Source organism: Ictidomys tridecemlineatus, chromosome 15 (genome assembly GCF_052094955.1).
Source record: "Ictidomys tridecemlineatus isolate mIctTri1 chromosome 15, mIctTri1.hap1, whole genome shotgun sequence".
Lineage (NCBI taxonomy): Eukaryota > Metazoa > Chordata > Mammalia > Rodentia > Sciuridae > Ictidomys > Ictidomys tridecemlineatus.
In genome coordinates this window covers 6,981,064-7,000,637 of record NC_135491.1, presented here as the reverse complement: position 1 = coordinate 7,000,637, position 19,574 = coordinate 6,981,064, and the positions used below count along the sequence as shown (strand labels likewise).

The window sequence follows — 19,574 nt, the reverse complement described above, 5'->3', positions numbered from 1 at the left end:
AATATTTACAGACCCACATGGCTGCAAGCTCTCTCATAACCAGCAATGCGTGATCATGGCCATCTGATCCCAAATTAGAGCATCTGCACTTTGCTGTTAAGCCCGCCCGGATTTTCCTTGTATCCAGGCTTTTTTCAATCGTTACCTCTTCAGAAGAATTTTCCTTGATCCCTTTTTCTGAAATAGCCTCGCTCCCACTCCCATTCTCTTAACTATTTTTCTTCGTTACGCTGGCAACTGTCTGAAATTATATTTTTTAATTTAAATGCGCTTAGTGTTTCCCCCAGGACAATGTAAGCTTCAGTAAGGAAGATTTTGCTTTATGACGTGGCGGGTCCACAGAGCCCACAGAGCCTAGCACACACCTGGCGGTAGAGGAACAGTTCTGCCAATTAAACAGACGTCACAGCAATCGTGATATACATGAAGGGACTCTTTCCCAGGCGGCGGAGGGGTATAGCACAGTACAGTTAACAACACACATGCGCAAAAGATCCGGGAAGTGTTAGAAGAACGGGGCGGAGCATCGGGAGAGTCTCGCGGATACAGACGGTTTGGAGCCCAGAACTCAAGGTGCGGCAGCACTTGGTGAGGAGCGCGCGTGCGCATTGCGGCCCCTGCCCAGCTCGCGGCAAGTAACTTCAATGCTCCGGAAGGCAGGGTAGTGACCTTGCGCGTGCGCTGTGTCCGCGGCAGAGTCCGGTCCCACTGTGTGGTTTACACGCTACTCGAACGGCGCGTGCGCAGTGGGGCGGCGGAGGGATTTGAGACCGAGACCCACCCCCCTGCTCCCGTCGCGAGCCGAGGCCGCGCGGGTTCGGAAGCAGCGGCCTGGTTCGCGCGCTGGGCGGGCGACCGAGGGAGACTGACGCGGACGCCGCTGGAGTCGAAGCCGGAACAGGAGTCCTTGTTGCTGAGGGGTTGCCGCAGCCGCCGCGAGCCCCAGGACCAACGCCAGGTCGAGGAGGGCGCCGCGCGGCGGGTGAGTGTGACTGAGTGGCCTTAGGGCTGCGGGGCCGCTACCCACAAGCCCTTGCGATGGACCCCAGTCTCCTTCCCCGCGGCCCGGCCCTTTTCCCGCGTCTCCGCTTCAGCACCTGTCTGCACCACTTATCCAGAGTTCTCTGGGTACTCGAGCCCTCTTACCTCAGAGCCCGTCCCCCCACCCGCCGCGGTCCCCTACCCATAGGCCCTTGCGGTATGTTGCCTTTTTTCTTTCTTGCCTTTCTGTAGCGTCCTGGACCCTTACCCATAATTCCTTTCGCTCTTGGGAGCCCAGATTATTACCCACAAGCCCCCGGCTTGGGGGATTTCTCCTTATGACTCCCCTTGGTCGGAGACTTCCAACCCCAGCCCTCTGAGCCCTCTGTCCCAAAAATCTCTTATGCAAGGTAGGGGACCACCGGCCACATTGCTCAGCATCTGTCTCAAGATCCTTGAATCCCCACAAACCTTTAGGAACTCTTGAGTCCTGCAGCTCTTGGTTGAGGAGACTCAACTCTTCAGAATCTTATTCCATTCTTTCCCTTATTAGCCTTGTTTCCCGCTCCCGCCAAGGACTTGCTTTCTCATCTAGATTTACCTCCCTTCGCCCAAGTAGGATTGCTCTCTGCCCTTGCGGAGCCTGTTGTGGTGCTGGACTTCTTTCCAGTTTTCCTTTTTTTTTTTTTTCTCTCTCTCCTTTGGAGAGTCAGGGGGTAATAGGGGAGCCATCCTAACCAATCTACCTTGACAGAAGTCTGTCCTGCTTCTGCTCTCAGATTTGGCAATATGACCCAGTTCCTGCCGCCCAACCTTCTGGCCCTCTTTGCCCCCCGTGACCCTATCCCGTATCTGCCACCCCTGGAGAAGCTACCACATGAAAAACACCACAATCAACCTTACTGTGGCATTGCACCATACATCCGAGAGTTTGAGGTGAGTTCACTGAGCAGACTGGAGTGGTTTGGGTTCTGGGGGGCAGGGGACTAGATTGGAGAGTCCAGCTTCTGGCCATTTCTAGTTGTATGTACAATTTAGAATTTAGGTAGGTGTTTTTCCTGATCTTCAGTTTCTGTCGTTAATGGGGTTGATAATACATCCCTTGTGGTGTTTTGTGAAAATCCACTAGGTAGTGGTTGGCCCATGGCATTTGTCAACCTTGTGACCTTGGGCATGAGTATCCTTTTGATAAATTGGTTTGTTTTTAGCAAGAGGGTTATAGTAATATATTCGTAATATCCATGGAGAATTACCTGGCAAAATTCATGTAAAAGGCTTGGCACCAAGCAGTTATTAAATGTCTCTATTAGTTACTGTATTTATTATTTTTATCATTAGTAAGACAATGTTCTTAAGGGTTACAAAGCCCTGTGTACTGGAAGCTTAAGACCTTGGGCTTGGGCTTGGGCATTTCAGCTCTGTAACGGTGAGGCAAATGTGAGTAAACAATTTAAAGTCCTGGATCTTAGTTCTTTCATTTGAAAAATTGGTATATCCACATCTATCATTAGCACACCTGAGATATGCTGGCACACAGCCAGAAGTCATAAGAGGAGCATTCTGGCATTGGATAGGAAAGGCAGCTGGAGGTGAATAGAGAGTTGAAAAAAAATTTAGTAGATAACAGAAAGGTGGATCTTTAGTGGGATTTACCACCCTTGGTGAACCCACATTTGGGAAATGTTATTAGCCAATTAAATGAATTTAATGGGAACATGCAGACCAGAGGCATCCTTTGATAATTCAGGTCATGTGCCATTTACTATTTAATGAATGTCTGAAGAAAGACCTTTAAGACCTGCCCTGTCCCTCAGAGAGTGTCCAGTTGTTTGCCTCAGAGCCTCCTTCTCTCAGCTCCTGTTATTTCTGGCCTCATCCTGTTCTTTGGCACTTGTAAGCAAGGACCTCTCATCCCTGCTCCCATCACTTCCTCAGGCATTTTGTTCCCTGTAAATCATACTTGGAGCTGTGAGAAACAGTGTGTTCCCTAAATATGGGATACAAAAACCTTTGGTACTTTTTTTTTTTTTTTTGATGGTACTGGAGATTGAACCCAGGGCTGCTCTATCACTGAGCTACATTCCTAGCCTTTTTTAATTTTATATTTTAAGACAGGGTCTTAGTTGCCCAGGCTGGCCTTTAACTTGTGATCCTGCTGCTTCAGCTTCCTGAGCAGTTAATATTACGGAAGGTTTTTTTTTTTTTTGTATCAGAGATTGAGCTTAGGAGTGCTTAACCACTGAGCCACATCCCTAGCCCCTTTTTAAAATATCTTATTATGAGATAGGTTCTCACTAAGTTGCTGAGGATGGCATTGAACTTGTGATCCTCCTGCCTCAGCCTCCCAAGCCACTGAAGATTACAGTCATGTGACACTGCGACTGGCTGCTATAGAAGTTTTTTAAGTACTTCCAATTTCTATACTTGTCACAGACCAGCAATGGTTTGTGGGCCTTGAGGGTTCATGGGCTATGCCACTCCCCTGACTCCACTGTAATTCAGGGACTATTGGTGTTTTGTAGAAAAGTAGGGTGTGTATGGGAGGCAACTGAGATTCACATTGCCTCGGTGAGTGCCCCTTGCCATTTCCCCCAGTTCTTCTTCCCTTGTCACCTCTCTTTTTTTCCCCAGGACCCTAGAGATGCCCCTCCTCCAACTCGTGCAGAAACCCGGGAAGAACGCATGGAGAGGAAGGTATGTGAATTTTGTCTCCTAATGTATTTTTAGCCACTTTCTCCAGATGGTCCTTGAAATCAAGGCACTTCTATCTGCACTCACTTCTCAACCTCCCCTTTCTCCTGACAGAGAAGGGAAAAGATTGAGCGGCGACAGCAGGAAGTGGAGACAGAGCTAAAAATGTGTAAGTCTCTTCTTCTTCGTTTCTTCTCCCTCAAATCCCCTTAATCCTTCTCTTCCTAGGGCACATCCAAGGGCCTATTTTAGAGAAAGGGGTTGGTTTACTTATTTTGCTCACTTTTTCTCCATTTGCCAAGCACTACATTTGGTTTAGGCTTTTAAGCAGGAGAACCTAGGGCAAAGGTTAGCAGGAAGGGAGACACCTGCTACCTTGACTCCTCCTGCCAGGGAGTACATTGGAAGGGCTATCATATAGCTCACGAAGTCTTACAAGCTGAGACAAGTGTAAATTGGTGATTAGGTTCTGGCTCCATATCTAGCTCCCTGACCCTTGGACTGAGTATGTTCCATTACTTCCAGGTAAGGAGGAATTGGAGTAGGGATGAGGTACCTTAAAGCCATTAACCAGACTTACAAGAGGATCAAATATCAGCCTCCACTGGCCCTTTATTGTTAAGAGTGAAGTCTTTATGGTCAGACCATGTTAGTTTTTCTTGACATGTGAGGCTTTAGTGAATCACTTCCCTCTGGACTTTATTCCTTGGAGTGGCCAGTTTCCTCAGGTGCTGAATGCCAGTGCCTGATAGAGACCATCCAGCTGGGAACTCTAGGCACTTTTAGGGCTGTATGGATGTCCTTTCTCAGAACCAGCAAAGACATGTTAAGAGTCGGTGTCCAAAACCAACAGGGATTTCCCCTCGCTACCAACCTAGTTTCTGAGACAAGGTTATTTGGCTTTGTAAAGTCATGAGCTTTTCTTGCTGCCACCCAGTTTGGTTTTTGTGGTTCTGGGGCTGGAACCAGGACCTTGAATATTCTAGGCAAGTGCTATACCATTGAACTACTTCCCTAAGCCTTAGTTTTTTTTTTAATATTTATTTTTCAGTTTTTGGAAGACACAACATCTTTGTTTGTATGTGGTGCTGGGGATCGAACCCAGGCCGCGCGCATGCCAGGCGAGCGCGCTACCGCTTGAGCCACATCCCCAGCCCCCTTAGTTTGGTTTTGTTTCCTCCACCCTGGTATTGAGGATTGAACCCAGGGGCACTCTACCACTGAGCTACATCCCTATCCCTTTTCAATATTATTTTGAGATAGGGTCTCATCAGGTTGTGCAGGCCAGCCTCAAACTTGTGATCTTCCATCCTCAACCTCTGGAGTCACTGGAATTACAGGCATGTACTACTCTGTGCAGCCACCAGTTTTTGTTTTGTTTTTAATTTGGTTTGGTTTGGTTTGGACATGTTTTTAAATCTCTTCCCCATCGTATCACCAAAGCCAATTCCTGTTAACTTTCTAAATGTCACGCATCTGGCCCTTTTCTCCATGACGAACACCACCACCACCCAGGGCTCTCCTGCTTGGACAACACAGACTACTTGGTTTGCCTTGATCTCTTCCCCCGCCTGAGTCCACTTCTGGGCTTTCTGAAGTATAGTGTTGCTCTTTTTACTAACTGCTTCCTTTTGCCCTCCACATAAGACAGTTCCTTCCCTGCCCACCCATAACTTGCTTTGTGCCAGATTGAAATGTGGGATATCATACAGGACAGAGTTGAGGCTGTTTCGTAAATAAGGAAAAGGTGGGTCAAGGAGGGGACCATATGGATTAAAAAGTCAGAAGTTTTGCAACCAAATGATATTTGGAGCTTGTTTGAATCCCAATTTAAATGAGATAACTATCTTTTTTAAGAGTGGGATTTATTGAAGTGAGAGGAAAAGAGACAACTCTTGGAGAGTGAGAAAGGACTTGGTAGAAGTTGCTCTTAAAATGTATTTTTGAAATAGTTCCAGTTAAAATTTTTTTTGAAATTTGAGCCATATATGTTAGATGAGGTTAAGGAAGAATTATCATCATCATCATCATCATCATCATCAATTATTTGGTAATGGGGATTGCATCCAAGAACACTTAACCACCAGCCCTTTTTATTTTTTATTTAGAAACAGGATCTTGCTAAGTTGCTGAGGCTGGCCTCTAATTTGTGATCCCGTGACTTCCAAGCTACTGGGATTATAGATGTGTGCCACTGAACCCCCGTGGTGTTAATTTTTTAGGATGTAGTAATGGTACTGGGGTTATGTTTTTTTAGAAGTCTTTATTAGAGGCCACAATGTGGAACATAAGAGATGAATCAAGTGTGGGCACATGTTGATAACTGAAACTGTTTCATAGGAGTTCATTATACATCTTTACTTCCCAATGTTTGAATTTCTCCATAAGGGGGGGGATGGCTCAAATACTGTAATATTTCCCTGTCCCTAAGAGATTCTTTCCCTAGCTGTAAAAGCTTGGAAAAAAGTCAAAATTAACATCTTCCATTCAGTGGCATCTTGGCGACCACCCCCAAACCCCGCTCTTTTTGAACACAAAAATTTTCTGCCTCTGATATAATTTCTAGGGCCCTCCCCTCTTTTTGAAAATTTTGAGACAAGGTCTCATAGAGTAGTTCAGGCTGGCCTCATTTTTAATTTTTTTTATTTTTACTTTGAGACAGGGGTCTTGGTAAGTTGCTTAGAGCCTCACTAGATTGTGAAGGCTGGCCTCAAACTTTCGATCTTCCTGCCTCAGCTTCCCAGGCCTCTGGGCTTACAAGTGTGTGCCATTGTGCCTGGGTGTCACTTTCATTTTTAAGATGAAAAATGAAGATTTGTTGAGACAGAATGCCTTATAAAAGCCTTTTAACAAGAAGTTCAGGGCTGGGGATGTGGCTCAAGCAGTAGCGCGCTCGCCTGGCATGCGTGCGGCCCAGGTTCGATCCTCAGCACCACATACCAACAAAGATGTTGTGTCCGCCGAGAACTAAAAAATAAATATTAAAAAAAAAAATCTCTCTAAAAAAAAAAAAAACAAGAAGTTCATAAGGTTAGCCTAGCTGGCAGGATGGGATGCAACTGTGTGTATACATGGACACAGACTGGTGGATCACTGATCATAGTTCTTTGCCACCTTTATTCAAGTAATGTGTTCCTTCTTCAGATATTTGGATACAGTTGAGTTGGTGGCATGTGCTTTTACCTTTAGTTACACTCCTGGGTCCCTTGGGATAAGCAAGAACTGTAGGCAGTTCATGCAGTGTGTTGAGTTGTTTTCCCCTTTAGTCTGCTGGGCACTTCCTAGCTGCCCTGCAGGATACTCAGCTCTTCCTTGACTTCCTCTGCCCACTGCTGCCCCCAGTAATCACTCGATGGTATCTATTAGCACCATGAATGCCTAATGTCTAGAGGTACATTCCCTATTGCAGCCATGACACCTTCAGGTTTTCTGTCACATGTCACTGTCTCCTCCTTAGGCCTTTCCTAAGTTTGCACTCAAAATCTATTATTCTCCCCATCTCTGTCCTTATCTGATAAGATTATGTGATCCTCACATTTACCTTGTTTACTGTCCATTAGCACACAAGTTCCCTGAGGTTGGGGGTCATTTTTGTCTTATTTACTGCTAAATCCCTAAACATATTAGGTGCTTAATAATTGCCTATTGAATGAGTGAGATAGCCAGGACAGTTCAAGAGACCTGGGCACAGAAAAGTACAACACAGAGGGATTGGATATGGCAAAAAACTTGCTAGGGTCAGGGGATACACACAAAGTTAGAGTTGTCTTTGTGAGTTTCCATTGGTCCCCACATAGTTACTTCTGTAATTTTGGGCTCACGCTGCTGGCTTTCTTTTTTGGTTGTAAATGGATCGATTGATATATCTCTCTCTCTCTCTCAAGGGAAGACTCCTTCCTTACCTTCTTTTTAATTTGTATTTATTTATTTAGATGTTGATGGACCTTTGGGGCTGTGGTTGTGGCTCAGAGGTAGAGTGCTTACCTAGCATATGTGAGGCCCTGGATTCGATCCTCAGCACCACATAAAAATAAAATAAAGGTGTTGTATTCACCTCTAACTAAAAAAAAAAAAAAAAAAAGACTACTTTTTTTTTTTTTTTAAATGTTAATGGACCTTTATTTTATTCGTTGATTTATATGTGGTGTTGAGAATCGAACCCAGTGCCTCACACATGCTAGGCAAGCACTCTACCACTGAGCCATAACCCCAGCCCTGTAAATGGATTTTTTATTTTATTTATTTATATGCGGTGCTGAGGATCAAACCCAGGGCTTCACACATGCCAGGCAAGTGCTGTACCACTGAGCCACAACCCCAGCCTCCAACGCTGCTGGCTTTTAAGAAATTCCTTAGTTTATACTTGTAGTCAAACCATCTTATGGCAAACATATTTGAGACTTTTATATATATATTTTATATATATACATTGTAGTTAGACATAATATCATTTATTTACTTTTATGTGGTGCTGAGGGTCGAACCCAGCACCTTGTATATGCCAGGCAAGCACGCTACTGCTGAGCCCAGCCCCAGCCCCCTGAGACTTTTATTTCTCTGGCTTATTGGCAACATCTAAATTATCTTCCAAGAAGCTAGCATCCCAGCATTCAGATTGTGGGTCTGGTAGTTAGAATGCCTGGACTATGAAATCAGGCTGGGATATAAAACCTTTTGCACTCCCTTGTGTTTTTGACACTTCCCTTTTTCCATGTGTGTTTTATTTTACTTCCATTGGCAAAAACAGTAAAATCTCAGAATTCAGCACTGGGCCATAGTATGTGCTCAATAGATTTTTAGTATTCCTTGTCTCATATTATCCCAGAACATCACAGGCCCTCAGAGGGTAATTCTAAACCATGAAAGAAATGCCTCTACTGTGCAATGATGAGTGGAGTGCTTTGGGATCTTGGCAGGGGTCAGGGACTATTGTGTGTGCTGGGTCCACCATATTTGATGAAAATGACTTATTTCTAGGCCTAACCTAGCAGATCGTACATGGATAGATACATATGTGTGTGTGTGTGTGTGTGTGTGTGTATACACACACACACACACATATTATTTACTTATTTATTGTTTTTGGTACTGGGTATTGAACCCAGAGGTGCTAAACCATATCCCCCTTTACCTTTATTTTATTCGTTTATGTTTTTTAATGTAGTGCTGAGGATTGAACCCAGGGCATCACATGTGCTACCCCAGCCCTGGAATCAGCTTTTTAATAAGATTCCTAGTTCATCTCTTTGGAGAGTGTTATTCCTCAGTGGCTAGGTATGAGAATTACGTGTTTTGCAAGGCTGGAGTAGGAATCTGACCGATGTCAGGGACCATTCACATTTGCTCCAGGTATAGGAGAAGCAGGACTTGGACTTTCTTGGCTCTTATTCTGAGCCTTGGGATCTTTGCTTTCGCATTTTCCTGTGGACTGTAGTTTTAGTCTTTGTCCAGTAGATGGCACTGCAGCCATGGATAAGGGAGGGAAGGAGCAAGTTCAGCCCTTGAGATCAGGCGCCATCTCCAGAGAGGCCTTACTGGGCTTAGTAATTGCTCAGATCACCTTGCATCTGGAAGGGATGAGGTCCTTAGGGTATGTAGGTCTGAAATGGCACTTAAGCATGCTACACCTTGTCTGCTTAAAGTCAGTATTCCCTATCAGCCTAAATCGTTTTATCAGTCACTCTGGTAAAGGCCACTGTGCTTCAGGAAAACCAGCACTCAAGAGAAGGCTGTTCCCAAGGTTGCCAAGTCACCAACTGTTTTCTACTAGTCGGGAGCTTCCTCAGTTTCATCTTTTTTTTCCTCCCAGTTTTATCTTTGTCTCCTTGGCCTCTGCCTGTTTATCTGTATTTGTCTTGTTACCTGAGATTGTAGATACCTGCTACTTATAGTTTCTCTGCTTTCTGCACAGGGGACCCTCACAATGATCCCAATGCTCAGGGTGATGCCTTCAAGACTCTCTTCGTGGCTAGAGTGGTGAGTCTACAGCTCCAAAACCTTGGAACCCGAAGCTGCTGAGACCCTGGGTCTGGACAGAGGACAGAAGACTAGTCCTTAGGACTGTTCAAGGTCTTTTTGACAGCCCCTGTTTCATTTAACTTCGTCTCTCTGTTTTTGTAGAACTATGACACAACAGAATCCAAGCTTCGGAGAGAGTTTGAGGTGTATGGACCCATCAAAAGAGTGAGTGGTTGGGGTTGGTGTATTTGAATTGGGGATACATGGAGGAGAGGGCAGTAGCTAGAAAGACACACAATGCTGAGTCATTTTAGAATCTTATCTCTTCTTTTTTGGTACAAGGGATTGAACCCAGGAGCTACCTCCACAGCCCTTTTGTTTTGAGACAGGGTCTTGCTAAGTTGCTTAGGGCCTTGCTAAGTTTCTGAGGCTGGCTTCATTTATTGCATTCTTCCTGCCACTGCCTCCAAAGTTGCTAGGATTATATGTGTGCACCACTGTGCCTGACTCGGTTGGATTTTGGAATCTGCTGTCCTAAGGTTCAAATCCTAGGACTGGGAACTGTATTCATTTGTAATGGGGGCAGGTCACTGAGAGGTAGTGATATAAGTGAAGAACTAGCCATCTTTTGGTGACCAGCTCAAGTGCTGTTTCCTAGAAGTCATTCCTGTTGGGCTTTTGTTCTCTATTTAATTCATCCCCTGTGTAGTCCTAAAGGGATCTTTCTAATGTTCAGAGATGACCCCATCTTCTCTGCTCACAACCTCGTGTAGCTCTCTAGCATATTGGGACAGAGATCTGGAATCTAGAGCCTGGCCTCTCGGCAATTACTCTGTGGCCCTGCACTACCTCTATGGCTTATGTATCTCTATCCTCTTTCCATCTCCGACATAGGGCTTTTCTTGGAATGCTTCACACTCTCAGTTCTCCCTGACTTCGTACATATTGAGTTTTATGACTGCATTTGCTCTTTTCTTCCTACCTCATGTCTTAAGAGATGCTGGGGATGGAGTCCAGGGCCTCATACATGCTAGGCAAGCACTGTACCACTAAGCGTGATCCCTTGCCCTCTCTATGCCCTTCTCTTAACCCTAGAACTCTCTTTTCCTTTTGGCATTCAGAATTCCTCTGTTTTTCCAACTCTACATGGACAGTCTATATCCCAAACCCTTTTTATTTGGAGACAGGGATTGGTAAGTTGCCCAGGCTCTTCTCATACTTGTAGCCCTCTGCTTTAGCCTCCTTCTTAGCCTGGCATTGTGGGTACTTGGCCCTGGTGCCTTTCTACCTTTGCGGCCTAATCTCATAAGGATCCTTATTATCAAAATAAGTGCCATTCTCTTTGGGGACTGTGGTGCACACCTGTAATCCCAGTTACTCTGGAGACAGGGTTTCTATTGGAAAAAATTCTGGAAACAGCCATGATGCTTGCACAACTTTGTTAATATACTGAATGCCACTGAAAAAGTAGTTAAAATGAGGGGCTGGAGTTGTAGCTCAGCAGTAGAGTGCTTGCCTTGTACACGAGAGGCACTGCGTTCAATTCCCAACACCACATATAAATAAACAAATAAAATAAAGGACTATCAACGACTAAAATAAAATTTAAGAAAGGGTAGTTAAAATGAGCCAGGTGTGGTGGTATTTGCCTGTAATCCTAGCTGCTGAGAGGCTGAGGCGGAGAATTTTCAGTTTAAGACCACCTTCAGCAACTTAGCAAGAATGCCTCAAAAACTAAATAGACTAGAGGTGTGGCTCATTGGTAGAGTCCCCCTGAGTTTAAGGTCCAGTACCACCACCAAAAAAAAAAAAGAATGTTCCATTCATCCTCACTTTACTGCATCCCCAGTCCCCTCCCAAGCTATTCGTCTTTGGAGTTACTGCTACTCTACTTTATAAGCCAACTCCCCACTCTTGATCCCTTTTCATTGTCTAGGTTTTGGCTTAAGTGTTCTTTCTCCAGGAAACTGCATCTGTGTCACTCAGGTGTCTGTTGTGTCCTTTGTTTTCATCTTTAGAGCATAAGTCACTGAAGTCACTGGAGGATCTTGAAGGACAGAGAGCCACATATAGTGGCACAAGCCTGTAATCCCAGCAGTTTGGGAGACTGTGGCAGGAGGATCACAAGTTTGAGGCGAGCCTTAGCAATTTAGCAAGACTCTGTCTCAAAATAAAAAGGCCTGGGCACATAGCTCAGTGGTAAAATGCCCCTGGGTCCAATCCCTAGGACACTCACTATCCCCCACTCAAAAAAAAAAAAAAAAAAGCCGAAGGACAGAGAAAATCTGAGGATGTGTCTCTGGCGTCCTTCAGCCTAGGCATAGAGTTATATGATGGGCGGGCTGATGTGAGGCAGGACTAACCTACATCTTATCTGCCTTGCAGATACACATGGTCTACAGTAAGCGGTCAGGAAAGCCCAGAGGCTATGCCTTCATTGAGTATGAGCATGAGCGAGACATGCATTGTGAGTACCTCCCACTTCAGCCCTTCCCTCTGACCCTCTCTCACTTCTCTGCTGCCCCAGTCCCTTCCCTGTCGTCTGTCCCCCTTTCCCTGCCACACCTGACATTAGCAATGTCTTTTCTCCTTCTCCCTCTGTTTCTGATATATCTTTTTTTTTTTTATATATATACGTGTTTTTTAAAAAACAAAAACCAAATCCCCCACAACGTGTGTGTGTGTGAGCTCGGGGAGGTAAGTGTCACACGTTGAACCTTAGGGGCAAGGAGGGAACTGGGTGGGGGCTGGGGCCAGCTGGAGGTGGGGGGAGGGGTCGGATTTTCGGGGAGCATCTCCCCATTATTCCCCCACTGGAGTTGGGGATGACCAGGTTGAAGTGAGGACTGGCCTTTGAACCTGCCCTCTCTTCTCCCAGCAGAGCTGGGGCTGAGCCACCCGACCCTCCACCTCCCCACCCCTGCCCCCAATCCTGTTCCTCAGTGGGCTGGTGGTCGTGTTCAGCGTCTGCCCCCACAGCTCAAGCCCCCTTGAGGCTGCGCGGCGTCCACTTGGGCAGGGATGGGTGGGTGGGGGCGGGCAGGGCTGCGGCGTGTCCAGGGGCCGCCGTATTAATTGACTGTTCTTATTGTCACTGCAGCCACCACGCAGCTGGCTTGCAGCTGATGCTTACGCTCCCCTTACAACACCTCAGTGTATGGTTGGTATAAGGGTTTGTATCATGGGTAAGATCACTCAGCACCGCACACCAGTCCAGCTTAGCCAGGCAGCACAGGAGCAGCGAGGCATCCCTCTTCCCGCCCCGGTCGCCCCCTCAGCCTCCCTGCACCCAGCCCTTTCCTTACTTGGGTGCCCTTTGCCCCTCCTGGCCCCCATCCATATGCTCTCTGATTATCTTGCTGATCCCAGGAGGGGAAGGGTGGATCTTGATGGGAAAAGCAACTGGCCTTTCCAGTCGGGCTCCACCCAACCCCTGACTTACCTGGCTTCACAACATGAGCGAAAGGTGGCGGGAATATACTGAAGCTGGGGTTTGGTGGGGCCGGGCTCCACATGGAACCCTTCAGCCCTTCTCTCTCTGTCCCCCACCATCACTTCTGTGGGGCACTCACTGTGGTGGCCCTGGAGAGTTTTTGGCTGCTAGTTTTAGGTGCTCTGTCCCCTTCCTGTCTTCCTTAACGTGGTTGAGGCCTCCCTAGAGGGCTGGCTGTGGTGCCCAGCTCCCCTCCAGGGATGGTCAGGCACTCCCTGAAGTGCATGGAATTGGGGCTTGGGGTGTGGGAGGGATCAAGAAGCAGGCTGCGAAGGCTGAAGGTATGGTAGGATTTTACTCAAGACCTGCCACTGTCTGGAGACATAAGAGAGGGAAAGAGAGAGAAGCCTAGATGGACACAATCACATGTTTTCTTTGCTGTTCTCCTGGGTTGGGCCTCTCTTGGGGTTTGGGATGCTGAGCCCAAGTAGGATTCCTTTGCTTGACTATGACCCTGGTCCTTTAGTTCTCTTCCCCACCACCTTTCTCTGGGTTCAGGGGCCAAGCGGCCCCTCCTTGGAGCACGGGTAGCACTCCATCTCCTGGACCCCAAAGTATGTCCCCTGAGCACCAGGCAGCCTTGGAGCTGCAGCTGCTGGTGGGAGGGCATGTGGAGTTGGAGGTGGAAGAGTCATTCCCTGTTCTCAGAAGGGAGAGCCTGTGTCGAGTTGAGTTTGACTGTTTTGGGAGTTGGTGAGGGTGACAGGTATTCTAAGGCCTCCCAGCCTTCTCTTTTTTAATTCAAGGAGAATAGGCCCAGGGCTTTCCATTCCACAGATTTTAAGTTAATTATCTGTCCATGAGGTTTCTGTGGGGTCCACCACTTTCTTCCTCGGCCTGTCTCCAGGTGGTGCAGGAGATGTGGTTTCTCCCACTGGGGGCTCCTGAGAACCCTCAGTTTTCCTCCCTGTAGCTTTAGCTGACCCCATGGTGGTGGGTGTGGGGTCTGTGCGCGTGCTCAGGTAAGCTTGGGGGCTCCAGGTAAGCGGTCCCGTGTCCCCCCCCCGGGAAGCCCGCCTCCTCGCCAGGCCCCCAGGAGTTGCCGAGCCCCCCCCATCCCGCTCGGTTTGGACACCCGCAAGGCCGGCATCGGTAAATGGCACATTTTTCTCTTCCTCTGGTTGTTATTTGGGGGGGAGCGGGCTGGGGCGGGGCAGGGTATTGTGGTTGGTTGAGGATAGTTCCCCTAGGTCAGGGCTGGGGAGGGGGACAGGGTCTTTTTGGCCTTCCCAGTAGCCCCATGTGATGACAGACCTGGGCATTGGGCCTGCTGCCCTGTGCTTGCCCTGCCCAGAGCAGTGATGGGCCTTGTCTCCTCTCCTCTACTCCTCACTATTCCCTGATAGGCTCAGACTTGGGCTGGATTCCCAGCACGTGTTGAGCAAGGGTGTGGAGGGGAGAGATGGGGTCGGGCTGGGTGGTGGCAGGGTCAGTCATCTCAGGTAAGGCAGGAATTTTCAGTAGCACCGCACGTCTCCCATGCCTCCCTCCATGTCCCCTTGCTGGGGGGGCCCCTCTAGGCCCCCTGGGAGTGCATAACCCGCCTTTCTGCTCCCTGCCATTTCCTGAAGATTTCTCCCACCCCCTTCTGGTTCATTTTCTGTTCTGATGTCTGTTTTCCCACACTCACCTCCTCACCCCAAAAAAAGCATTACAGAAAAAACGGTGTGAACTGGGGTATGGAGTTGCCCAGTCGGGCCTCCTGCCCCAGCATGATGTTCTAGGGTGCATGCCTGGGGTTGTGGAGGAGCCCCTCCCCCACAGCAGAGTCCAGCATTAAGTTAACCTCCAGTTTCTTTGCAGCGACTTTGGCCATCCTGGCAAGAGGGGGCTGTTCCATCATGTGGGATTGGGAAGGGACTGTGAGTCCAGGGAGATGGCAGTTGGGGAAGGACATGCACTGCATGTAGCAATGGGGGGCTAGTAAAAAGAAAGCAGGCGTTGAGATGGAGCAGGCCCCTCACCGGGTCGGAAGAGAGTTGGTCTGGCTGTCAGTTGCCTGGCTGGCTGCTGTGTGTGTGTGTGAGTGTGAGTGTTTGTGTCTGTGTGTGTGTGTGTGTGTGTGTGTGAGAGAGAGAGAGGTGATGGGGGTTTCTGGGGGTGGGGATGCTGCAGCGCTAGGCCCTGTCCTGACTAGAGGACCCTCTGGGGACTCCTCTCCCCTCCCCCCTTCCCACATCTGTTGCAGCCGCTTACAAACACGCAGATGGCAAGAAGATTGATGGCAGGAGAGTCCTTGTGGATGTGGAGAGGGGCCGAACTGTGAAGGGCTGGAGGCCCCGGCGGCTAGGTGAGCATATTCTGGCCCTGTGCTAAGTGGCCTGATTCTTCTCTCCCCCATTACCTGGATAACCTGTGTCTCCTGCTCACTCACCTGCTCAGCTGCCCACTTCTCCCTCCATTTCTTGCTCATCACCTGCTTCTAGTCTAGAGCAGGACATCTAGTCTCTGCCCTCAAGCCTCATAACACTCAGTCCCTCCCCCATTGTCATTCACCATCTCAGTCAAGGTCAGTTTGGTGGGTAAGTTTTAGAAGTTCAGTTGAGCTTCCTAATACATAAAGGGCCCTCTTAGTGCAGGATTGTAGGTATCTATTGGAATCGAGTCCTGCAGTGCCAGTGGACCTCGAGAGGACCTGGGAACTATACCTTCAGACATCAGGGACTGAGGCAGCCCAGCCCTGACACCTTACAGTTTCCTCTGGTGTGCTTGTTACTTGTGCATACTGATCTCCTCTGTGTGTCTGTGCCCTGTCCTGGCGTAGCATGCATGTTCCAGTTCCCTGCTTGATACCAGTTCTGGACCAGTCTTTGTTCTCTGTTTTTTGTGGGGTGGGCCTCCGCCTGGGGTGGAGATCCTGTCATGACAGCCTGTTTGGTGCAGTTGTTAGAGAAGGTATTTTGTGCAGCTGTCCCAGGCAGTGTTGGTACCACCATTCGTTTCTTCAGCTCTGTTGTCACTTGATGCACCTATGCCAAGTAGGCTACACACTTGTTAGCTGAGCCTCTGACCTTCATAGCCATTTTTTTATAGTTGTAGATGGACAGAATGCCTTTGTTTTGTTTATTTTTATGTGGTGCTCAAGATCAAACCCAGTGCCTCACACATGCTAAGCAGGTGCTCTGCCACTGGCTACAGCCCCAGCCCCCTCTCCTTACTCTTCAGTTTTCAGGGGAGTGGATGCTTAAGGCTCTACTTCCTATTGTGGGAGAGTCTTAGAATCTGAAAATGTTTCCAAAATCTCAATCTTTCAGTTCATTTGGCTTTCAAACTTCCTGATGGCATTAGTCATTCATCTTGGTTCAAATGTATGTAGAAATACAACCCAAAGAAAAGTTTTATATAGTAATTACGTTTTCTTTTTTTAAGAAGTTTGATTTGCACCCCCCTTTTCACTTTTTTTTTTTTTTTTTTTGATAGTTGTAGATGGACAGCATGGATTTATTTGTTTTTATGAGGTGCTAAGGATTGAACCAGTGCCTCACAAGGAAAGCACTCTGCCACCGGGCTACTGCCCCAGCCCCACTAATTATGTTTTCTACATGCAATGCACAGTAGTACTTGATTCTGCTGGGAGTTTTGTTTGGGGGGGGGGTTGTTTTTGTTTGGTTATTGCTGTTTACAGTTTTTTTTTTAATTAATTTATTTTGCAGTGCTAGGGATGGAACTCAGGGCCTTGTGCATACTAGGCAAGCCCTCTACTACTGAGCCACATCGCCAGTACTATTTTTTTTTTTTTTTTTTTTTTTTGCGGGGCCACATCCCCAGTACTGTTTTATTTTTAGTTTATTTATTTTTTTGGTGTCAGGTATTGAACCCAGAGGCACTTAACCACTAAGTGACATCCCCAGCCCTTTTAATTTTTTGAGACAGATTCTTGCTACGTTGCTGAGGATGGCTTTGATCCTCCTGCCTCTCAAGTTGGTTTTTTTTTTTTTAAGATGTTTGTATCCCCTTAGATTGATGGTATAACTCATTGCAGGGTTGTGACCTGAAAATTTAATGCACTTGTACAGCTGCTCTGTGTTCTGTGACAGCTGCTTGCTCCCTAGTTACACCTCTCTAAATTGTCTCCTGGTGTCCAGTCAGCCTCCTTTTCCTTTTCCTATTATCTTTTTTTTTTTTTTGGTATCAAGGATTGAACTTGGGGACACTCAACCACTGAGGCATATGTGCAGCCTTTTTAAAAATATTTTATTTAGAGACAGGGTCTCACTGAATTTTGTAGCTGAGGCTGGCTTTCAACTCTCTATCCTCCTGCCTCAGCCTCTCAAGCCACTGGGATTATAGGCATGTGTCACCATGCCCAGCTTCTAGTATCTTCATTAAAAGTTGTTCCGTTTGGAACTCAGTCCTGCCTCAAGCCATCTTCTAGGCTTGGTGGTACAGAACAGTTCTTGGTAAGGCAAGCTCTGCAGGAAAACAGGAGTGTTATCCCAGCCCTGCCCCTTTCTTGCCTTTTCACTGGGTGCAAGTGCCTTGATCTGACACTGTTTCTCCATCTGAAAGATGAGGCTGTCAGTCTCCTTAGGGTTGTTCATTTATCCACTCAGTAGATACAAATCACCCTTCTAGACCAGCTGTTGGTCACTGAGCACAGCCAGGCACAATTCCTACTCTCGAGATGGAATACAGGTAGTTATTACCTCACCGAAACAGCAACTTTGAAACTCTAGTTGAAGGACATGTTTGGACCCAGGAGAACATAGTGGAGAACATCTTAGTCTATAGGACTGGGAAGTTCTGTGAGGAAGTGATGTTTGAGCTGACCTGAAGGGTCAGTAGGAATTAGAAGAGGAGGGTGATGTCATTCCAGGGAAGGAGATACAGGTGCATGAGAACATTGGCCAGAGGAGGTGGGGAGGCCGAAGAGACTGGAGGGAGACTCCTCTTAGAAGTGCCCCAATCCTTAGTGGAACCTGGAGGGGCAGCTCGCACAGGCTGTTCCAGCTGGTTGAGGAGTTTGGACTTGAAGCAGAGGAAGCTGGTGCAGGCTTCTAAGCAGGTCACATTTTCACCTAGTCCACTGACATCAGGTCTATGAGGGGGGTGCTTGAAAGGAGGGGTCTTGAGAGGCCATGTAGTATGCAGTGGGCAAAGTTAGAGGCTTTGGAGTCGGATTTTTTTCAGGGTGTTCTCACAGTCACCCCCTTTTTTGTGGGAGGGCTTCTTGGGCTGGAATTCAGGGCCTCATACATGCTGTCCTGTGCTCTTCGAGGCTCTTTTCCTTTTTTGTCTTGCCTGTCCGGAGTGACCTTGTGTTCTCTGCCCTTCCTTCAGGAGGTGGCCTGGGTGGTACCCGAAGAGGTGGGGCTGACGTGAATATCCGGCATTCAGGCCGTGATGACACATCCCGCTATGATGAGAGGTAAGATTGGGGGACTGGTTTCCTGGGATGGGGTTTGGTCACCTGGGGAGCCCTGCCACACACCGCTGCCCACCTCATCCAGGCCCGGCCCCTCCCCGCTTCCCCACAGGGACCGGGACCGGGACCGCGAGCGGGAGCGAAGAGAGCGGAGCCGGGAGCGAGACAAGGAACGGGAACGGCGACGCTCCCGCTCTCGGGACCGGCGGAGGCGTTCACGGAGCCGAGACAAAGATGAGCGGCGGCGCTCCAGGGAGCGGAGCAAGGACAAGGACCGGGATCGAAAACGGCGTAGCAGCCGGAGCCGGGAGCGGGCACGTCGGGAGCGCGAGCGCAAGGAGGAGCTGCGTGGTGGAGGTGGTGGTGGTGGCGGTGGCGGCGGTGGTGGTGGCAGCGGTGGAGGTGGCGGTGGTGGTGGAGGCGGCGGCGGTGATATGGCAGAGCCTTCTGAGGCTGGTGATGCACCTCCTGATGATGGGCCTCCTGGAGAGCTTGGCCCTGATGGCCCTGATGGCCCAGAGGAGAAAGGCCGTGATCGTGACCGGGAACGACGTCGGAGCCACCGTAGTGAGCGGGAGCGGCGCAGGGACCGGGACCGGGACCGGGACCGCGATCACAAGCGGGGGGAGCGGGGTGGTGAGAGGGGCAGGGATGAGGCTCGAGGAGGAGGGGGTGGCGGCCAGGACAACGGGCTGGAGGGTCTGGGCAATGACAGTCGAGACATGTACATGGAGTCTGAGGGTGGTGACGGGTACCTTGCTCCAGAGAACGGGTATTTGATGGAAGCAGCACCTGAGTGAAGTTTGGACATGTTCCTACCTGGCCCCTACTGTCATTCTCTCCCTTAATCTTGGTCACCTCTTTGTCCTCCAGGGGTAGGAATTTCTTTATTTGTTCTGGCCCCTTGGGTTTAAAAATAAAATTAATTTCCTGTTGATGGTGGGCACCTTGGTTTCTTCCTAACTGACCTTAATGTCTTCCTGGAAGGTTGTCAGCTGGCTCTTGGTGGCTACACTTTGGTTCTGGTTTCCAGGGCTTTGTGACCTGAAGCTGAGACTATCCCCAGGACACCAGGTTCCCCCACTC

The 19,574-nt window shown here is 48.3% G+C and overlaps 1 protein-coding gene across 4 annotated transcripts; it reads left to right on the top strand.

Annotated features, from left to right (window-relative positions):
• Nucleotides 1-596: 596 nt before the first annotated feature.
• On the top strand, nucleotides 597-19,423 carry Snrnp70 (small nuclear ribonucleoprotein U1 subunit 70). Of its 4 annotated transcripts, none has more exons than XM_078031674.1 (10): nucleotides 597-982; nucleotides 1,761-1,917; nucleotides 3,613-3,675; nucleotides 3,787-3,841; nucleotides 9,584-9,648; nucleotides 9,793-9,855; nucleotides 12,016-12,097; nucleotides 15,312-15,413; nucleotides 18,404-18,491; nucleotides 18,601-19,423. In XM_078031674.1, the coding sequence occupies exons 2-10, from the start codon at nucleotides 1,771-1,773 to the stop codon at nucleotides 19,286-19,288; spliced, it is 1,353 nt and encodes a 450-aa protein (XP_077887800.1). In that variant the 5' UTR covers nucleotides 597-982; nucleotides 1,761-1,770; the 3' UTR covers nucleotides 19,289-19,423. The 4 variants fall into 4 exon arrangements, with proteins under 4 accessions (XP_077887800.1, XP_077887797.1, XP_077887798.1 ...); XM_078031671.1 differs by having other exon boundaries at nucleotides 603-982; nucleotides 18,574-19,423; XM_078031672.1 differs by lacking the exon at nucleotides 597-982 and adding an exon at nucleotides 1,060-1,198 and having other exon boundaries at nucleotides 18,574-19,423.
• The last annotated feature ends 151 nt before the right edge of the window (nucleotides 19,424-19,574 follow it).

What these genes read in the sequence shown, in the direction of transcription:
- Snrnp70 (XM_078031671.1), top strand. Translation starts at nt 1,771, where the DNA reads ATGACCCAGTTCCTGCCGCCCAACCTTCTGGCCCTCTTTGCCCCCCGT. An exon ending in TGTATGGACCCATCAAAAGA is followed by an intron (nt 9,856 to 12,015) that starts GTGAGTGGTTGG and finishes TCTGCCTTGCAG; the next exon opens with ATACACATGGTCTACAGTAA. An exon ending in ACATCCCGCTATGATGAGAG is followed by an intron (nt 18,492 to 18,573) that starts GTAAGATTGGGG and finishes CACCTCATCCAG; the next exon opens with GCCCGGCCCCTCCCCGCTTC.